The sequence below is a fragment of the Pecten maximus genome, chromosome 18 (genome assembly GCF_902652985.1).
Source record: "Pecten maximus chromosome 18, xPecMax1.1, whole genome shotgun sequence".
Classification (NCBI taxonomy): domain Eukaryota; kingdom Metazoa; phylum Mollusca; class Bivalvia; order Pectinida; family Pectinidae; genus Pecten; species Pecten maximus.
In genome coordinates this window covers 10,218,186-10,240,291 of record NC_047032.1, presented here as the reverse complement: position 1 = coordinate 10,240,291, position 22,106 = coordinate 10,218,186, and the positions used below count along the sequence as shown (strand labels likewise).

Below are 22,106 nucleotides of genomic sequence, written 5' to 3'. Positions count from 1 at the left end.
AAACACTTCTTTGCTTACCCACTTGAAAGTGAAGAACAGTCATCAGTTTTGCTGACATAGAAAATTCTTTGTTGATGAAATTATTCTCAGTAATAAGCTGTTTTTTTATTGACAGGAGGGTGAAATAGAAGGAAATACACAGAGGCGGGGTCTCTTCCCGAAGACTTTTGTAGAGCCACTCGCAGACCAAGGATAACAACGGCTAACATCTAGTGTTTAATGAATATCTACTGCTCCTCAACCACTTACCATTAATGGGGCTTACTAACATACTGTCATCTGTGATATGTAATGTATTCAAAGTACCTTACAACCTACTAGTCACTTGTTACTAGCTGGAGCCACTCGTTACTGGCGGTAGCCACTTGTTACTGGGGGTAGCCACTTGTTACTAGCTGGAGCCACTCGTTACTGGCGGTAGCCACTTGTTACTGGGGGTAGCCACTTGTTACTAGCTGGAGCCACTTGTTACTAGCTGGAGCCACTCGTTACTGGCAGTAGCCACTCGTTACTAGCTGGAGCCACTTGTTACTGGCGAGAGGTTTGTCATAGTGATGAAATCACCAGCTACTTGTTACAGTTCGGCTAGATGGATGTGGCAGTGGTATTTGTCTCGAAACATGTCTGAACAACAGGGAAGTTCCCTTTAGCCCAGTCAGTAGAATCTGAAGCCTTACAACTGGATTCTTGGCAGTGGTACAGTGGAAAAGGAAATACACAACTGGACAAAAGTAACTTAAAAAATAAACATATATTTTGATATATAATGTATAAAAGTATACTAATGTTACAAGTAATTAATAAGTGTTAGTTAATGAAATTATAAGTTATCTAAGTTAAGGGAATTATACATCACACTATTGCTTACAAATGTGTTGTAAACTAACAAAGTCAAAATCATAAACGATGTATTATTGCTGAACTCTTTTGTAATGAAGGTTTATACCAGTGTAAGGTAGCATGTAGCCTTAAGGATATAATTGAATTATAGGGTGGATTCCAATTATTAATGTAGCTTCACCTTACATCATAAAAGATGTATTAGTGCTAAACTCTTTTGTAATGAAGGTTTATACCAGTGAAAGGTAGCATGTAGCCTTAAGGATATAATTGAATTATAGGGTGGATTCCAATTTAAATGTAACTTCACCTTACATCATATATGTATTTTATTTATTATATCCAGCACCAAATTTGCTGTTATTTTCTTTAAAAAACACTTGTTATCCTTGAATTATTTTGTGTGTGAATAACGTGTCTGTCCACAAGATTACAGGTTTCTGTATGGACAACCATTTGTTTACCTCTATATAAGATGTATGCGTGCAATTAATACCCTTACATAAAAGCCATATAGCCAACTTTTGTATATACACCATTATCGTGACATTATTTATGAGATAATATAGCTGAGATTACACATTATTTCTACAGCAACACTAAACATTTCTGAAATTTGCAATCAATCAACCCCATACAGGATTGGACATAGTGATGCAATACCTTGCCAGTAGACGGACTATGCTTTAGATCTGGGCGGTTTATACTATACCCATTGTCCTGAATTCTGCCTTTTATGTTTTTACATAAAAAAAGATTGTAAGATATCCACAAATGTCAAAATAAAATAACCATTTGGTCGTCTTCCATAAGCAAATCCATCAGAGTCTGGAAGGAGTGATTTAGTGTCATTAGTTACCAACTTTTGTTTGTGATTTTGAAATGCAATTCATCATTGAAAATGTATTTTTGCCAAATTTAAGAATACTTTAAATATGCAAATGAAGCTGTTTGTATTTATTGTCTCCCATGTTTAAAAACATGTATAAAGTTAATTGTTTTGACATATTAACTCACTAATGTTGTATAATTTGTAGAAATAAATTCTGTTGTCTTGAAGATATAACTTTAATGTTGGCAGTTACTAAAAACATTTTTTCCCCTTCCATATTGACAGATTTTGTTCTGTATATATTGCCACATAGTAGATACCGTAGAGTTTACATTTAGGTTACACAGCAAAATCTGTCATTCAGATTCCGTGGTAGGTAAAAATAACACATTTTATGGTAGGTAGAATTCACATTTAGATAGGCAGTGAAATCTGTCATACAGATTCGACTGTAGGTAAAAAATCATATTTTTCAAGTACAAAGCAAGCCCTATATCATTTACCATCCTGTATAGTGCAATACTTCTTAATTACAAGACTCTAATGGCCAGTTTTCAGCTGTATACATGAAATATGTTCTATTTTCTCTTTATCTGTTTCTCTCGTATGCATAATACCAACATTCTGCTGGACAAATGGTGTTGATATTGCATGGGCCCCACTTCATACCCAAACCGTTTTACATTATTGCACAGTTTCATCTTTAAAGTTTACTATTGTTGAAAATTGTTATAAAATGATTAACTGTTGAAAATCTTTATTAAGAACAAAAATGTTAAATATTGAAATTTTTATACACAAGCATTTTTATCTAACAGACCCAAAATATATTAGATGGTTTGTAGTTTGATTATGCAGACAAAAATAATATGTCTCGTCAGTGTATTAGTGCTATTTCATGAATAAGTATGTCATTATTTATAGTTTTGTATACATATTTTGACAGTTGACTAGTCCCGATAACAATAATCATTGTGATCATGGTTTCTGACGGGTTTTACAGTAATATGACTGTGGTACTCTGTAACGTATATATAATTACCGTATTTATCCTTCAATAAGCCCTCTCCCCTGGTGTAAAAGAGCCACCACTTCACAGATAAATATGGTACTAAAATGTATTAGATTCCCACATTCTCCCGATAATATCTGCTGATAAGGACGTTGATTGTATTATATACATGTACTGATGTTACCGATGGCTTGGACTGTTATGTACAAAGTTTATGTTTCCTCAAATCATTTCATTACAATGACATTGTCTCAGTTGTTCTATTTTACCAATTCTTTGGATGTAATCATTGTCTCGTTTTTACTGAAGAATTTTATCTGATGAAAAACCCTGTAAGATATTCAAACCAGTTTATATAAATGTGTATTGCATGCTGATGAGAATGTGTGATAATGGACGTCTAAATAGTTACAGGAAAACTCCTGTACCTGTAGTACTGATAATCTTACATCTTACCTGTGTAGGAGTTGTAAATTCATGCAAAAATATTCTCACAGAGTTGTCTCTATTTACTCCACATGAGTTCTGTCAACAGCTCAAGCCGAGAGTCGCGCCATAAACCAAAGCTAGACCTTCCCAGACTGGTTTTTCTCCAGAAATGTTCGGCCTATCACATTATATTTACTTGCCATCAGCGGTAAATTGTAATTGTGGGTAAATTAAAATCGTTATACAGTCAGCATTCCATTTACGACGATGTCATATGCACATTGCTGGAACCCTTGTGGTATCTAAATTTCTGTGGAAAATTCTCCACAGCAGTTTTATAACCATACTGATGAAATCGTATTGTAAAATACTGACTGGGCGAACTTTGATTTAGGCCAAAAAACAAAATTACTTGGTTCATAGGACCTCCTTCATCTTCTTTGAAGTCAGAAAAGCTTCTTATCTCCTGTAGCTTTTCTGGTCGAATATAAACAAAATTCTCCCTCATTATTTTTCGGACGAAGAGAATGTGGAAAAAGCATCACTAACAATTTTAAACCTTTCTACTGTAATATCCATTGTGATTTTAACCAAAAAAATACAGCACATGTTCATTAATGTGAAACAAAGACAAAGAACCATGATATATCATTGTTAAGAACCATAATATATCATTGTTTTCCACATTTTGAATTGGCTGTTTATAATCACTAGTTTGTAAAATAAAAATATCATCTTTTTTTTTACCACTATAAAAATGATAAAAGATATTTACTCCCGCCAACAACTCTTTCTAGAAAAATTTTGCCTGATCATGAGAAGCAAGTAATTAATTTTATTTTTAGGTTTAGTTGTTGACAGATGTGTGTAAATGACTAAGACCGTGGGAAGACATGAAAGCTGTATAATTATACGGTACGCTGTACTTTGTTTTATCTGATCATGATTTGTATATACGAAAATGATAGCTGCATTATACTGCAAGATATATATAAACCTGTAACGGGCTTGACTACTGTTATGTACATAGATATAGGGATTATGCTTTGAATATACTTTTAGATATATAAACTGTTTAGTGTTATATGTATATATATACAATGTATCATTATATATTGGATTTAAATTGATGATGATTTGAATTACCTTTAATTACCTGTTGACGATGATGCAGCTTTATAGAATATGTTTGTATGTACATACACATGTAGTTAAATTTGAAGATTTTAATGGTAAATAGAATTTGGCCTTCTCAGTTTGGTGAAGATGTTACAGACCAGTCGTCACCATGATATTTTAATGGTACAGAGGTTCTAAATGTTTTGACTAGCCTGTGCTATATGCGGGTATTAAATGTAAGTGAAAGTTATATTTCTGTATACCGGTAAATATTGACAACCCTCTCGGCCTCCATTAGTCTGGGTTTATTCCTGGCCGACATATCAAATTTGATTTGAGTTACAGGATGGCGGTATTGAAGAATGATGAAAGTGTGTTGTTGGCCATTTATACAGTGGAACCTCTATAAACCGAACATGCACGGGACAAGGATATTCGTTCGGTTTACAGAGGATTCGGTTTGGAGAAGTTGATCGAAAAATGACCGGTCGACTTCCGGTTATAATTGGTCGGGACAATGTTTTGTTAGAATGTACCCGATTACAAACCGGCACGTACGTACATAGACAATTTGGATAGAGTGCATTTATGTATTACAATATGCACAGATGGGTTTATTGTCTGATAGATTAATTGATGAAGTGTAAATATTTACTGGTATACAGTGATGTAGGGATGTATTCCCGAGTTGGAATCGTTACAGAAGTGTGTGGTGTGTGGTATATTTCTTCACAGATTTCTAGTTAGAAGCTGTAAATAGTAACTGTAGAAAGTTGAATATTTTATTAATGGCTGAGAAAGTGTATGATGATTCTGACATTTTACACTGTATTACATACACCCAGTGATATATATTACTCCCAGTGATATATATTGTTACTGTTTATCTCCAAGTCCTGCTTTGACAAATACTTATGTATGTGCAATATAATTATGAAAAAATGACCACAACTTTGTAAATAGGTATGTAAATGTATGTTGAATGTACCCTATATACCATATCTTTGCTGCAGTAAGTCGAGGACCCGACTATGTACCATATCTATGCTGCAGTAAGTCGAGGACCCGACTATGTACCATATCTATGCTGCAGTAAGTCGAGGACCCGACTATGTACCATATCTATGCTGCAGTATGTCGAGGACCCGACTATGTACCATATCTATGCTGCAGTAAGTCGAGGACCCGACTATGTACCATATCTATACTGCAGTAAGTCGAGGACCCGACTATGTACAGTATCTATGATGCAGTAGGTCGAGGACCCGACTATGTACCGTATCTATGCTGCAGTAAGTCGAGGACCCGACTATGTACCGTATCTATGCTGCAGTAAGTCGAGGACCCGACTATGTACAATATCTATGCTGCAGTAGGTCGAGGACCCGACTATGTACCGTATCTATGCTGCAGTAAGTCGAGGACCCGACTATGTACAATATCTATGATGCAGTAAGTCGAGGACCCTACTATGTACCGTATCTATGCTGCAGTAAGTCGAGGACCCGACTATGTACAATATCTATGCTGCAGTAAGTCGAGGACCCGACTATGTACCATATCTATGCTGCAGTAAGTCGAGGACCCGACTATGTACAATATCTATACTGCAGTAAGTCGAAGACCCGACTATGTAGTACCATATCTATGATGCAGTAAGTCGAGGACCCGACTATGTACAATATCTATACTGCAGTAAGTCGAGGACCCGACTATGTACAATATCTATGCTGCAGTAAGTCGAGGACCCGACTATGTACCATATCTATGCTGCAGTAAGTCGAGGACCCGACTATGTACAATATCTATACTGCAGTAAGTCGAGGACCCGACTATGTACCATATCTATGCTGCAGTAAGTCGAGGACCCGACTATGTACCATATCTATGCTGCAGTAAGTCGAGGACCCGACTATGTACCGTATCTATGATGCAGTAAGTCGAGGACCCGACTATGTACCGTATCTATGATGCAGTAAGTCGAGGACCCGACTATGTACCGTATCTATGATGCAGTAAGTCGAGGACCCGACTATGTACCGTATCTATGATGCAGTAAGTCGAGGACCCGACTATGTACAATATCTATGCTGCAGTAAGTCGAGGACCCGACTATGTACAATATCTATGATGCAGTAAGTCGAAGACCCGACTATGTACAATATCTATGATGCAGTAAGTTGAGGACCCAACCCATAAACTCAAAGTAAGGAGTTTATCACCAAGCATGGACTTACTGTTGAATGATTACTGTGTGTGGTATGTACATACTTTATAAACAATATAAATTTTAAGTACATGCATGTACTTTATAACAAATGTATGATAACGCCAGATTATTACAATGATGGTGATGCGATATAGACAATGTGTGTGGTTTGGGTGTAGTCCATTTTACAATATTAATATTTCCACTTAAAGAAAATAATAACTTGATTTAACATTAATGAGACAGAACTGCCGTATTATTTCTAGTTCTAATGAATTGTTTGTATTTTTTTCAATTTTGATTTTAATGGTTAAAAAAAAAATATATAAATATACATGTGATATGGAAAATATTGGTACAGTTACTGTTCTCATGTCTAATAATAATTATTATGTCCTAAATATAACTCCAGTGTCCTAAATATAACTTCAGTGTCCTAAATATAACTTCAGTGTCCAAAATATAATTCTGGTGTCTAAATATAACTCAAGTGTCCTAACAATAACTCTCGTGTCCTAAATATCCAGTGTCCTAACAATAACTGGTGTCAAGATATAACTCTAGTGTCCTAAATATAACTCTTGTGTCCTAAATATAACTCTAGTGTCCTAGATGTACCATACAGGTAATTCCGTTGTCCTACATATAACTCCAGTGTCCTAAATATAACTACAATATAATCTCCCTCACAACATTACTTGGGTGTGTGTGTGTTTCACTTTCAACAGGAAAAACAATCCTGAAGTCCAGAACATATAAAGTAATTGTTTTGAACTTGTTCAGTCTTCCCCTGGGGTTCAGACATCCCAGTCTATCTCACAGGAGCGATAACTAACACTTTTAAATATTATATGGTAGAATGTAGAATACGTAATGAAACTGTTCAATCATTATTTTTTAAGTATTCATAGTGTCAATAAGTAAAGGGGAATCGAACAAATACAAATGTAATTAGAAACTCGAGTAAATCATTAGTTCTAAATTGGGAACGGAAGCGACGAAAAGTACTGAAAATGTTGATTCAATAGTATTATATCATTTATAGTGTTTATAAGCAATGCAGAATTGAATATGTAAAGGGAGAATCAAATACGTAATGAAGGAAAAGAATAAGAACTTCTTTTTAAATAAGGAATGGAAAGTTCGAATAAGTAATGGGCATGTTTATTTATTCGTTTTAACCGTTTTGAACTATTAACAACCTACACATGTACGGTGTTTACATGTTATATGTCATACTAATGGTGATTTACCTAAAATTCCAGGGATATGATTGATAAAGTCTGTGATTCAAGGGACCAAGTTAATATTTTGATCATGTTAAAACATATTTCCATTCGTGGATTTGACCTTAGTTCAGTATAAACCCTTTATATAGTTCCATTGTAGAACGTTTAATCAATTTTTATCAAACCCATTCACAACAGTTGTAGGACATCTCTGTTGAAACAATAAAACAATGTAAAGAGCAGTTATTGTTTTACATCTGTAGCATGCTGGCTGTCTTTCCTTTATTCTTGTGAGATTAATAGAATCTTTTAACCTCTTCGGGCGAGATAAGAATCTCAACCCGAGGTGAGAGCTTGTTCAACCCTAGGTGGGAGCTTGTTCAACCCTAGGTGGGAGCTTGTTCAACCCTAGGTGAGAGCTTGTTCAAACCTAGGTGGGAGCTTGTTCAACCCTAGGTGAGAGCTTGTTCAACCCTAGGTGGGAGCTTGTTCAACCCGAGGTGAGAGCTTGTTCAACCCGAGGTGGGAGCTTGTTAAGTTGCCAAACATAAGGCTTACTCATTTCATCCTGAGGATTTTTGGTTTTTGGCAAATGAATAAGAGCAATATTTATTCTATTATTGTAAGAGAAAGATGATCATTCACTCCCATGGATGTGAGGAGGGAATCTCAATCCTCGGAGGGAAAATACTTAAGCTTCCAAACACCAGGCAAACCTCGTGTTTGGCAATTCAGAATCTTCCCCCTCCGGTTGAAATTCTCATGTCTCGCCCCCAAGGGCCAGGGCGTGAAAGATTCTTTCAATATCTTCCCTAGGTTAAACAGTCACCCTGTGATATATGTTAGAAATATTCTTCCCTCTTTCTCTTCATTTTTATCCGTTTAGCAGTTCTATATATCTATTGACTGTCTTTGAACAGTAAAGATTCCATCGAATCAATTGGAGTCTTAATTTACCTTAAGGTCAAGGACCAGACTTTTACTTTTAAATTTAGATATACCGGCTGTAGTCATTGTGTGACAACTCCAGAAGGTACTGTAAACAGGCCGAGATTTCCTGTATGTCTGTAATAGCACTAGAAACCAACCAGGTTTGTCTTAGTCTTGATTAGATATCGGACCGAGATTAATTTGCCTTTATGTGATACAAAAGTAATGTAATCTTTCCCAGGGGTAAAAGTGTTGACGATTCAAATTCAACGTATGGAACATATTAAAGAAAATCTTGGTTTTACAGAGTGGTTTCTTTTATGTTTCATACCAAGGGTCGACACATCCTATCGTTACTTATTCCCGGGGATTGATTGCATTTCTTGCCAAAAAATGAATTCTGTAAGAAATTAAACCATTCAAGAGTGCCAATCAGATTGATGGACATTTTTCTGTGTCAAACGAATAATTGTCAAATCATTTGAAATATTAAAACAGTATGTATTTTGTATTTTCTGCATTTCTGATTAATACTTATGATATTAGAGTATCTGAATCTGCAGTACATCTGATGCATAACGACTCATGAGATTCCCAGATCCTTGAAACCTGTCTAAACTAGATTTCAGTGAAACGACAGGACAATAGCCATGATAACACAGTATGCATTTTTACGTAGATTGAACATGTGGGAAAGTATTGAGATATTTTGGAATTTTAAAGTTTTCTATCCATGCAGGACTGAGTAATTGTCTCTAGGTATTGGGAAGTTCTAAACTGATATATTAAAAAAGATACCCGATAATAGCAAAGAAAATGATTAAGTGAATACCTGGTCAATGAAGAAAATATGCCTGTTGTTCATATTGCAAATTCCTTTGTAAACAATGGGAAAGTTCAATTTACCAGAAGGTGTAAGGTAAACAATGGGAATGTTCAATTTACCAGAAGGTGTAAGGTAAACAATGGGAATGTTCAATTTACCAGGTGTAAGGTAAATAATGGGAATGTTCAATTTACCAGGTGTAAGGTAAATAATGGGAATGTTCAATTTACCAGAAGGTGTAAGTTAAACAATGGGAATGTTCAATTTACCAGAAGGTGTAAGGTAAATAATGGGAATGTTCAATTTACCAGAAGGTGTAAGGAAAACAATAGGAATGTTCAATTTACCAGGTGTAATTATTGCCTGGATTTAGATCAATCTGATTTAGTACCAAACATCATGTTTTAATATCGTATATCCAAAAAAAATAATCCTGGATTTGGTGATGGTGGTCATGCAGGGAGGGGGTATCCCTCAATTGTTACAGTCTGGCCACTGATGTTGAGTCTAAGCTGAGCTGACCAGGGAGGGGATATCTCCTGATAGTTTAAGTCAGGTAACTTAATGTTGAGCTGACCAGGGAGGGGGTATCTGTTGGTATTTTAAGTGAGGCCACTGATGTGGAGTCTAAGTCGATCAGGGAGGGTTATCCCTTGGGAGTGTATTATTGTACTTCGTTGTGTGAATTGATATTTAGTTTAGACAGGTTTCTCCTCAGTGAATATTTGTCACCTTTTTGTAACACACCAGGTACATATTAGTTTGATACGGCGATAAGATTTGTGATACGAGATTTTAACCTCAAACCAACACATTGATGTTATCTTTGATAACCCAGTAAACAGTACTTCTACACCAAAATCTTGTTTTGTCGTTGTTTATATCTTATTATGTAATGACCATGCCCGACCAGGCCTGTTTCTAAAAATAGTAACGTTGACCTACATTTACAGTGATGACCTGGATGTAAAGAAATAATGTGAAATATCGTGTTAAGAACATCACCCGTGGTGAAGATGATTAAAATATTACTGAAAATGATACTGAAGATGATTCTGAAGATACTGAAGATGATACTGAAGATGATTATGATGATGAAGATGATACTGAAGATGATGCTGAAGATGATGCTGAAGATGATTATGATGATGAAGATGATACTGAAGATGATTCTGAAGATGATACTGAAATTTGGGCTCTCCTGCCGGGAGGAAATAAATGACTTGAAAATAAGGGAGATTTTGTCTCACGCCGGGAGGTATGGCATGTATGATGTAGATATGATGGACAGCACCAATATACAGCACCATTCATGGCAGATGTGTACAGACAGACAACCAAGGCAGTGTCTACTTTACAGCTTTATTGAGAAATGTGTAACCTACAATAATTATCCTGGCATGATCTAGTCTAACAGTGGTGTTAGATCACACATCACAAGTGGCCTTACCAATACCATAAATCCTCTCCACCACCATAAATAGGATTTCTTTTAATTTCCAAAGTCAAAAATAGATTGTGTGAAGACAAAAGTAATGAAATCTTTACTGGATTTGATATTCACAATCTGGTTTGGTATTTGTACTTCACACAATAAAGGTTTTCAGATTTTTGTGCAGCACTGCAATCAAGAGGACTTTTAGTATATGTGGATTGGAGCCGGTTTAACAAAAAAAGAGGAGACATTACACTAAAATACAAGCAGTTCAACATTTTAACTATCACAGATAACTTGTTAGGAGTTAACCAAAGACTAATATGTAAGTTAAAATCTATTGCCATCTACACTTTTTAAAAATACTTCATATAAAATTCAAATTTCTCTCATTGTTCACTATAATTATATTCAGTCTACAATAAAAAAAAATATTTTCAAAACCATCCTTAGAGTTACGTCCCTTTAATACGGTATTCTGACTTACCAGAGCTGCTCTGTTTATTATGGTCTGAAAGGTTGGATAACAGTTTGTTTATGAAATGAGGACAGACCCAGTGATAAGATGTTTTTGATATACTAAGCCTTGGAGACTTTCAAGGCCGGCCGGTACTAACACTGCCGGTCTGTGAAGTATTAATTCCTGGAATGTTTAATTTGGACGCTAGACACCCTGAATTTATCACAAATTAACAATCCTCTGACACAAATATAGAATTGTCTCCCTTGATTCCTGTTAACTGTGTGTACTGCAAAAAGAATTTACATCAGGATTCCCAAAAATACTTAACAATATTTAAATTGAGCAATTCAACCTTTTTATCACAGTGTTGGTTGGATATGTTGTTTAAAATGTTCGACAACACTTAACATTGTAGCTATAGCATTAATTAATCTGGAGTTAAAAAAAAAAAAAAAAAAAAAAGGTGCATGGTATAAAAAGTGATTCAAGAAGGCAAATATCAGCATTGATATGTAAACGACTAATAACATTTGGTAAATCACATATGAAATAATATAATTTTGAAATGAAATCTACTAAAAACATGCAAGGGACAATTTGTCCTGGATTAATTACCTTACAATTGGAGGATAAGAGGAGAGACATTATAATTTAAGTGTTATCAAAGTTTCTTAATAATCAGCAGCAAATGGTTTCCCCCCTGAATGGGGTGTGAAGCATACAGCGAAAGAAAATACAGATCAAGATTAGCAACACTGAAATTTGCCAATAACTAAATCTATGTTATCATTAGTCTCTTGCTGACAGACATCTAGTCGCATGTTTACCGACTATCAACATCATTTACAAGGTATGGAAAGCTTTAGCGTCCTAATAAACACCCCAGCATTGGGAAGTTATTATTTACTAGGTATGGAAAGCTTTAGCGTCCTAATAAACACCCCAGCATTGGGAAGTTATTATTTACTAGGTATGGAAAGCTTTAGCATCCTAATAAACACCCCAGCATTGGGAAGTTATTATTTACTAGGTATGGAAAGCTTTAGTGTCCTAATAAACACCCCAGCATTGGGAAGTTTAGTCTATCTATAATAATTCTTTTCAATGATCTAAGGTACATTATGAGAAGCTATTACACAAGTTCATTTAAAACAACAATCTACCATTCTCTGACAACTTTCAGCACTTGTACATAATTCACTAGACTACAACAAGGTTAAAACTGCATAAAACTTAAAAACGTGTCAAAAAACTCCCCAAACTGAGGTTCGCTAAATTTATCTACAAATTTAAAATGATAATAGTTATATACACACATACAATACATGTCTATTTAGTATTTGTCACAAAATGACTGGTCCCTAATCCTGTATTTCACCTGAAGTACAATCTCTACAGACTTATGTACATGCCCAATATGAGCTGAACCCCTCGGCTCTATATATCCTTATATATAATTAAACATCAGACGGCAGTAGTTGCCAGCAATACAGTAAATGTTAAAAAGAAAATATAAAGCTGACAAAAAAAAATCCTGTCTCCAAGGCAACATGTAAACATTGCTATATACAATATGATAAATTATATACATTTGATTTTATCAATATACATGATCTATTACTATAAAATCTATGCATGTATTAAAGTTTAAAATGGGTTCAGGTTGCCGTAAATGATATATTAATTGTAGAGATTATACAATTGCAGACAATGGACGGATACTTCATCAGAATGAAGTCAATAACATTGAAAATATGATATGGGAAAAAAAAGAGAATGATTTCCATTCAAGAAGGAATAGTTTGGGTATATGATATAGTTTATTGAAAAAAAGTTATCACAGCTCAACAGCTTCCATATTTATCAGCAGATAAGCCCCTGCTTGCAAATAAAACTCCCTTCTATATATTTGCAGAACCAATAAAAATTCAGTTTAAAAATAGCTGAAGTGGCTCACAAAAAAAAGCCTTCCCCAAACTTTAATACTAAACTTTTACACTAGGGGATGGGGTTTATTTGAGGATAAATACGGTACAAAATATATATATATCTGATACACAACAATGATTTGATCATCAGTGGTCTGGCTGTTCCTGTTTACAGCTATCCCACTATCCAGTGCTTGGATGGAGTTACGTCCCTTTGTGCACCTGGACAGAAGAGTCGGAAAACATGCACATACAGCTTACAAATCATCATATTTGATGTAAAACTTTAGGTTGCGGCAGGAAATTAAAAAAAAATCACTATTTCATTTCTTTTTTAGCAATGAAATAAATGTGTTTATAGAGAAAACAATAAAAATATGAAAAAAAAACAAACAAAAACTGGTGTTGATAAATGGCACAAAATGAAACATATTCTAACATAAAGGACTGATCAGAATTCAATAACTGTTGACAAATCTTGCCTACAAACCCCCTAAAAGGCACCATATGTTTTCACATAAATACAAAAGACAAGTGTCACCCTAGCAATAAGTACATGTGTTACCATAGCAACATGTTAGTCTATGAGGCCAGCTGCTGCCTCTTTTTGTGAGCCTCATTACTCAGACCAAGAAATGATTTAATATCATCACGGATATCGTCAGGAATACTATTTCCTGGGAAAATGGTGACCTCTAAAATCGTCGGATTATCTTTTACAAGGTCTCTCAACATTTTTCCTCCTTTTTTTGTGATACCAACATCCTCCAATTCCAATGTCTGTAGTGTCTGATTGGTTCTGAGACCATCAACAATGGCAGCAATACCATCATCACCAATATTGTTGAAATCTAGAGACAATGTCTGTAAGGTTTTGTTTTTCTTGAGAGCTTTTCCAAGTCTTTGCCATCCCTCTACGCTGACTGCCTTGTTGCCGTTGAGATTCAGTGTTTTTAGGGTTGTGTTTTTTTCCAGGAAGGTTGCGACCTTATTCATGCCACTGTCACCCATGTTGGTGTCCCCAAGGTCAAGTTCTCTGAGATTGACACCTTCATCTTCATCATCATCATCATCATCATCATCTATATCCAAGATGCCCATCAGTAAATTCTTTACTCCCTTGTCACCGAGTGGGTTCCCATGGATACTGAAAGAATAACAGGTCAATTTTATTGTTTTGATTACAATATTAATGATAAAACAATGGACTAGATTACTTAAGTTGAGAGATTGTTTGGATCAATGAAGTTGAGAGATTGTTTGGATCAATGAAGTTGAGAGATTGTTTGGATCAATTAAGTTGAGAGATTGGGGATTGTTTGGATCACTTAAGTTGAGAGATTGTTTGGATCACTTAAGTTGAGAGATTGTTTGGATCACTTGAGATGAGAAATTGTTTGGATCACTTAATTTGAGAGATTGGGGGATTGTTTGGATCACTTAAGTTGAGAGATTGTTTGGATCAATGAAGTTGAGAGATTGTTTGGATCACTTAAGTTGAGAGATTGTTTGGATCAATTGAGATGACAGAATGTTTGGATCACTTGGGATGAGAAACTGTTTGGATCACTTAATTTGAGAGATTGGGGGATTGTTTGGATCACTTAAGTTGAGAGATTGAAACAAAAGATAGTTAAATGTACTTACAGTAATATTTCTATTGAAGACTTTTCCCCCATCATGTCAGCTATATCAGCAGCGGCCGAGTCTCCAAGTTTGTTAAGGTTCAAGTTTAGCATCTGGTGTGAACAATAGCAACAGTTAGTATTATTTTTTTTTTTTTCATTTTGCTATTGAAATTTTGTATTTTGGTTTTTGCTTGTATTTGGCATTTGCATTGTCAATAAGAGTACTGTCATTGGTACAAAGCTTGCCTCACATTATATATCATTATTCCTCACACAAGAATGGACGAGTTCACCAACTAGAATCTATATTACAATATATGAATACCAATATTTTAACAAAACAATATTATTGCAATATTTAAAGTAAAACGGACATGGTTAAAATTAGGTTTTGTATTATAGTAAGCATTGAAATTATCATTATTATTAAACATGTTTGTCTTAGGAAAATGATAGTTTACCTCCAAGGCAAAAAACCCTCAAACCAAATATTAATACCTAAATATAATTATAAAGGAGTTTACTGATTCCTTTTAACACCTGCACCAAAAACTTGATATTAAATTTGACAAAAAATCTATATCTAAAATGTTTACATACATTTTTAAGGAAAATTATTCTTTCCGATTCCGAAAAATTATTTAGTAACCAACGCTGACACCAACACCAGTGTTGACAGCATAAGCTCCCCTTCAAGGGGCAAGCTTTCCATAATCCATTTATGGTGTAGACTGTCGAGTGTCCCCATTGTGTACATTATCATGTGTGTCCACATATCCTCAACAGTTTTCAAGTTCAACAAAATAATTTATTTTTTACCAATTTTGTGATAGGAAGTTCTTTAATTGTCTGTAAAAACCAACCTTGATGTCAGATTTCGTATTCTCAATGCTATCAACCATCTTGTCAAACTTGTCATCATCAATCCCACAATTCCTCAGACACAACGACTTGACATTATCAGATTTCTCGATGTAGGTACCCAGCTCTTTCACCTATGGACGAAAATAAAGTTTTGTCAATATAGACCGATTATAAGGAGTTCCTAGATGTCACATGCTATTCAGAGCAGTTTTATGTAAGAGTCGTGTCCAAGGATACACCTGTGACAGCAACAAACAGTCTCTGATGTCATCTTTGACCTTGAAATGTTGTCTTTGGTTTTAAACCTGTATTGTCTATTTGTATGTAATTACGTATGATTTGTAAGTGTGTGAGGGAAGGAGAGTGTGTTTGTCTGAGCATACAATAATAATAATGCTAAAGATGAATAGCACACAAACGTGAAAAAAAAACTTTGTGACTTTGTATTTTGTAAACAGTAAACATGGTTATTAACATGGGTGATTAATTTCACAATTTCGATACGTAAACTATACGTGTCGAGGCTATTTCCACAAAATATTTTTGGGGACCTGTTCCATAAATACCACATGCATCACAAAATAAAATGTGTGGGAGAAATTTTCGCCAAAGATTGGGCTTTGCATATTTAGCATTAATTTCCTCCCTCGCATTAATTTCCACATTTACATTAATGTTGTTTGTTTTATTTAAAAAACTTTTTTTTTTTTTGTACCTGCTCCGTAGTCAGTGCGATAGCACTTAGTTCTATATCTGTCTCTCCGACAAACTTCGGTAGAATGCTGCCCTCTACTGGCTGTCCCGGTTTTACTCCGATTTTCGACAGGTAAGCGGATTTTATTGGACCTGCATCTGTAACACTATCAGGGTCGTTACCTGAAAATAAATATTGGATAGATTAACAACACCATCTTGTATTTTAAAAACATATTCTACTCTAGCTTCGTTAGTGTTGTTTTTACGGTTTTATCAACGAAAGCCGAGATATTTATCCTTAATACACACCCAGTCTTTTTTTTTCAATTATAAAATGTACAGTGACAGATTCCCTCGGGATATTTCCCTTAGGAATATCTAATGTCATTCAAACAGAGATAAAGAGAAAAATGATCAATTCCTTACTGGCACCAGATCAATGCACATATCCGTTTAGTGTACCCTGTTGAGAGCGCTATAGACTACAATTGTTTAATGAGCCCTGTATGGGCCAATACATAGGCTCTGACTCTTGAAGTAGGGTGTAGGTTTATTACTGGAAAATCAGGCAGTCTTTGTTAAACTGACTCTCGAAGTAGGGTGTGGGTTTATTACTGGAAAATCAGGCAGTCTTTGTTAAACATTTTACTGAACAGCATTAGACATAGGCAGGCCCATTGCAAAAAAGACTCTTTTAGAGAATTTTTTTTTTACAATGAATATATAATCAGTAAGTTATAATGGTATTTCAACACTACAGCTAGAATTTTCATTATACTGCACAAGTTCCATCAAGCTACTAAATTCTGAACGAAGACAGAAAACTCTTAACAATACGTACCACCATGCATATTGTCTGTGTCGGTTCCACTGCCAAACACATTGAATTTAGTCCCGTCACTCTCACTAACAACATGTGGGGCATCACTGTCTGTCAGGGCAAAGTTTGTTTTGGGAGGAATGAGCTTTTCTGGATCTGATGTAAATAAGAACCACGATTAAAACAGGACAGATTAAATCAACAAAACATTAATGTATAAGTCAATCTCCACTTAAATGATATAGAAAATTACAAGAACAAACTGAAAGTTGTAGTGCTTTCTTAAAACACAACCATATACACATTCAACACTAGGCTAATTCATTCAGATAAGTTCTTTTTTTCACTCATCATTAATTTAATCATATTAGAATTACAAAGTCTTAGTTGCATTTATTCCTACCTCACTACACATAGTCGTGACCCATTAATCCAGCCCAAAGTTTTACAATTGGTTTTTTTTGTGATGGATTGATGGATTGTTTTTGTGTTCAAAATGCAATTTGGCTAATCACAGTTTAAAACAATTTCAAAATGTTTATCCATCATTTTTGGTAAAACTAACTTGGCAAAATTTTACAAAACTCTATCACACTCTCAAGTCTCTTCTTACTTGCCTATTTTAAGAAATATATACACATAGGTTTAGCAGTGAAGGAGAAATGAGATTTTCACTATCAGTGATTAAGCTAATCACTTTTTAAACAACTGGGCTCTGGGCTACAAATGCATTTTCAGCAGGTTACAAAGGTGGCTGGATGAGTGGGACTGACTTTACATCTGGGAATATTTTATTCTGTGCTGATTTGAGTTCAAATATTTTAGAAACCACAAGTACCTTCAAATTCATTTCTGTTTTATCATCCATGAAGTGACTTCCCTTGATCCGATTTTGAGGCCGACTAGCTAATTGTGACATTCGTGATTTTTTTGTTCGAGATTTGCACAGTTTCCAACAGAAATTGGTCAGTGAACGCAAGCTTCTTTTTAAGTTAGTGAAGTCTAGGCTAATCAGAGTGAGGTTAAAGTTATTGAGAGTCAGGTTATAGTTAGTGAGAGTTAGAATAAAGTTAGTGAAAGCAAGGTTAAAGTTAGTGAGAGCAAGGTTAAAGTTAGTGAGAGTCAAGTTATAGTTTGTGAGAGTCAGGTTAAAGTTAAAGAGCTAATTTACAGATAGTTTGTGAGAAGCATGGGTATGTAGAAGGGATAACCTACTGTTTTCAGCTGAGATAAGAATGAGTTCCTTTCAATGAATATAGCTTGAGTAATCTCCCTTTAAATGTTAATGACATGAGTAAGATCCCTCTTAAAGGCAGAAACATTAGCTTACTTTATACAGCAATGACAAGAGTGAGCTCCCTATATAGAACGACAAAAGTGAGCTCCCTTTACAAAGCAACAAGAGTGAGCTCCCTTTATACAGCAATGACAAGAGTGAGCTCTCTTTAGAGGGTAGTGACAAAAGGCAGCTTAATTCTAAGCCAAACATTTAATGAAAAAAAACCCAGTATTCATGCAAGGTAAAAACTAATTAAGACTAAGAAATCAAATATCATAGGTGACTGATATTTGGATGTCAACAACCCACTCAATTGTTGAAATGTCCTTTATGATTGATGACCAGTAAATGCTTTATTTAAGGACAGTCATTTTTAATTTTTTTTCCAATAGAACTGTTTCATATAGCTATTTTCACTTCCTATTAATTATTTGATAAATATCTGATTACATAGTAAAATTACTCTTTTTCAATGACTAAGTGGAATACATGGTACCAAGAATCCCCTACTAACAGTCAGTATCGCTGATGGCACCTACAGCATCTGGGTATAAATATAATATGGTACATGAAATAATCAGGAACCTTCATCTTAGCATGTATTATTGATAGTTATAATAAAATCTAGATATAATGCCCGATATTGCATGATTACCATCAATTTTTTCAGCTATCTTTGGTCCGTTATAAAGTAGGACCAAGAGTACAGATTTTTTACATGCATGTTAATTTAGTGAATCTGCATATCATTTTTTTTACATAAACTACACCGGTTAAGTTTGACTAAGCATTCCAAAATAAATAGAGAAAAATCTTTAAAGCAAAAAGTGCTGTGATAATGTTACGATCTAGTCGAAGAAATTTGGGCTTCGTGTGAAAACAGCTGGGTCAAGTTTGCCTGTGAAGGAAACAGCATTATACATAAAGAGAATGATTAGTCATTAAATTAAGTTGTTAATTCATACGATCAAAATATTTAACTTAATTGTTATATCAGGGAAAAAATCATGTTGTATGCAAGGAAATGATTTACATTTATTGGAGTATTCTGCAGTGTAGTAAAAAAAATTTCACTGTCTTCTTCAACAGTTTAATCCCAAAAACTATATCTCAAATATACTACGTATTATGAAAAAATTGAAAATTTTAATTTAAAAAAACAGAAGACCTGGAAGCATGTTAGTACTTAATTTCAAACAAATGCAACAGATGTGAATAAAAAAAACCAAGATTTGATTAGAGGTAATTAAAGTTTAGGACAACACAGGAAAAGTTTGGTTCTGAAGCAGTGGCTAAAAAGATGTTCAGGAAGCTTAGAGAAACTGTTATCAGTCGACATTTACTTCAAAATCGAGGTTAATTCTAACATATAAAATGTTAAACTTATTATATTCTGATATCTTATTCATCATAAAGACAAAAAAAAAAGTTTAACAGTTGATCTGAACTCACTCTTATATCAAAGATTACAGATATAAGTTGGTAACTTTTCAGCATCAACATTTTTCATACCTCTGTATACACAGTTTTTAGATAAAGAGTATCAATATCCATTGTCAAGTCTATTTGATTACAAATTATTAGTAATTCTGATTTCAGTACTCTCAGAACTTTGATTCAAATTTTTGCTCGCAGCTCTAAGTACTCTCAGAACTTTGATTTAAATTTTTGCTCACAGCTCTAAGTACTCATAGTTCTTTGATATGTCAAAAAACTTCTACTCAATATGCACAAGTCTGTTTAAAAACATAATGACTTGTTAATTTTGAAAAAAAAAGTGAACTTTGAGGCATTAGGAGGATACAAAAGTATTAATGATTTTGATTTACTACAAAGAAGAAACAAGCAAGGTAGATTTTCTAACAGCAAACAAACAAACAAACAAACAAGAGAATATTCAATTTTTAAAAAAGAAATAAGAATATAATAATCAATGAAGAGAAAAATGAAGTGATTCCATTGACAGAAAGAAACCTTAATAACAAGAAGATTTCCTTTTAGAAAATGTTCTATATACATAAGAATAAAACCTAATTTGATTTCTTGGGTATTTTTTTCTATGTATGACATAATGAAGAGGTTTAGCTAGGTTATATAAAGTTATAGAACACAGGACATGAAACTGTACAAATTATTATCTAATTAAGTGTACACTTATAAAGGCCCCGAGGTGACGTTGGAACCTGAGGAAAGAAAAGAACATCAAATCAAGCGAGCTTTCCAAAAAATCTTAAGCTACAGACCAACTGCAACTCTCAAATTGAAAGTCTAACAAAACTGACAGCAGACACCTATTTATCTTAGAAGGTTTGATTTCATTCCACAATTCGTTAATGCAAATCCTACAAATCATTTTGAGCATTTTTTTTTGTATTTTAAACTGACAGTCACTTATTTATTCTTATTTACAATAATGATATTGTATAATATACAGACTTATAGCTCACACTTAAGTCTACCTTATTACGTAGACAATTTAAGTGAAGTGGAATTAAGGACAAGTGATTTGTACCTCATGTATCGAGTTTGTTAAAGGGAAAAAAAAAAAAGGTTGTAGAAAAAAAATATGATTTAATTCATGAATTATTTTTGGGAACGGGAACAAGTAAGTGACATGAATTTTTTTTTTTTTTTTTTTTCTTTTTTTTTTAACAGATCCAACCCCTTGGTGGACATTTGACATGTTTTGGCCTAGCTTTGAATCAGCTGTAACCATCTTATATCAAGCAGGCATAATTATATATATAAACATACTCATAACACTATGTGATGGAGCAACAGATGAACAAGTTTGGATACCTGCCATCGGTATGACCCAGCTTAAGGGTTTACTCTCTGAATTGGCAGACTTATGAGCTCAACAGGTATGATATCAAAACAATGGTACTCCTTATACAGCTAGTGTAAGATTGTGTTGGCTGCCTGTGATGATATAGGTGTCACAATTGTTTTCAGGAACTGCTAATCAGGTAAAGGCAACTAATTATATTCAACAGATGGTTCTGTAAAATGCAGATCAAGGGAGACCACTCTAAATGGATGAACTATATCCCTTACATGCATTGTAATACTTTCAAAGGTGCAATCCCTATAACTTACTGGGGAGGGGGGGCGGGGGCGGGGCGGGGGTATCGGTGCAGATTAAATGATAATAAGGACGGGTCTCTGGAACTACATTGCTGTTCCAGAATTCTAGGGACATCCTACGTAACTATATATGGACTTTGGATCCCTGGGGACAGAAACGATAAGAGAAGATCACTGAGACATAAAAGCCCTGGTAACCTATGCTATATTCTCTTGGTAGACAAAAATCTAGGCAGAAATCTTACCTTGTTTTAATTTTTTCTTATCATCCTCTGTCAGCTCGGACTCGCTATCACTACTGGAGTCACTGTCACTGTCACTTCCTGAATCACTGTCAGAGTCTAAAAAAAAACACATAATACCATTTGGGAAAATTTGAAAAAAGAATTCTTCCAAGAACAGGAAAAATTTTCAACAAAAAATTGGTGCGAAAGAGTAATGGAGGTATTTGAAATTTCTACAGACTTCTAACTGTGGTAA

The 22,106-nt window shown here is 34.5% G+C and overlaps 2 protein-coding genes across 20 annotated transcripts in view; one reads left to right on the top strand and one right to left on the bottom strand.

The window, feature by feature from the left end:
- LOC117316698 (arf-GAP with SH3 domain, ANK repeat and PH domain-containing protein 2-like) overlaps positions 1–10,287 on the top strand; it is a 43,275-nt gene extending 32,988 nt beyond the window's left edge. For 2 of the 9 annotated variants that reach the window (XM_033871445.1, XM_033871444.1), the window contains one exon: positions 116–10,287. In XM_033871445.1, coding sequence (XP_033727336.1) covers positions 116–196 — 81 coding nt within the window. In that variant the 3' untranslated portion in view covers positions 197–10,287. The remainder of the gene's footprint in view (positions 1–115) is intronic. The other 7 variants (XR_004529974.1, XR_004529977.1, XR_004529976.1 and 4 more) reach the window with 7 other exon arrangements.
- Positions 10,288–10,774: 487 nt separating this feature from the next.
- Positions 10,775–22,106, bottom strand: part of LOC117316697 (serine-rich adhesin for platelets-like) — an 83,771-nt gene continuing 72,439 nt past the window's right edge. For 10 of the 11 annotated variants that reach the window (XM_033871437.1, XM_033871432.1, XM_033871439.1 and 7 more), the window contains 6 exons: positions 21,872–21,967; positions 17,282–17,416; positions 16,460–16,620; positions 15,744–15,875; positions 14,900–14,991; positions 10,775–14,399 (listed from right to left, as the gene is read on the bottom strand). In XM_033871437.1, the coding sequence (XP_033727328.1) occupies positions 13,835–14,399; positions 14,900–14,991; positions 15,744–15,875; positions 16,460–16,620; positions 17,282–17,416; positions 21,872–21,967 (1,181 nt within the window). In that variant the 3' untranslated portion in view covers positions 10,775–13,834. Of the gene's footprint in view, positions 14,400–14,899; positions 14,992–15,743; positions 15,876–16,459; positions 16,621–17,281; positions 17,417–18,185; positions 20,723–21,871; positions 21,968–22,106 lie in introns of those variants that run through there. The other variant, XM_033871443.1, reaches the window with a different exon arrangement.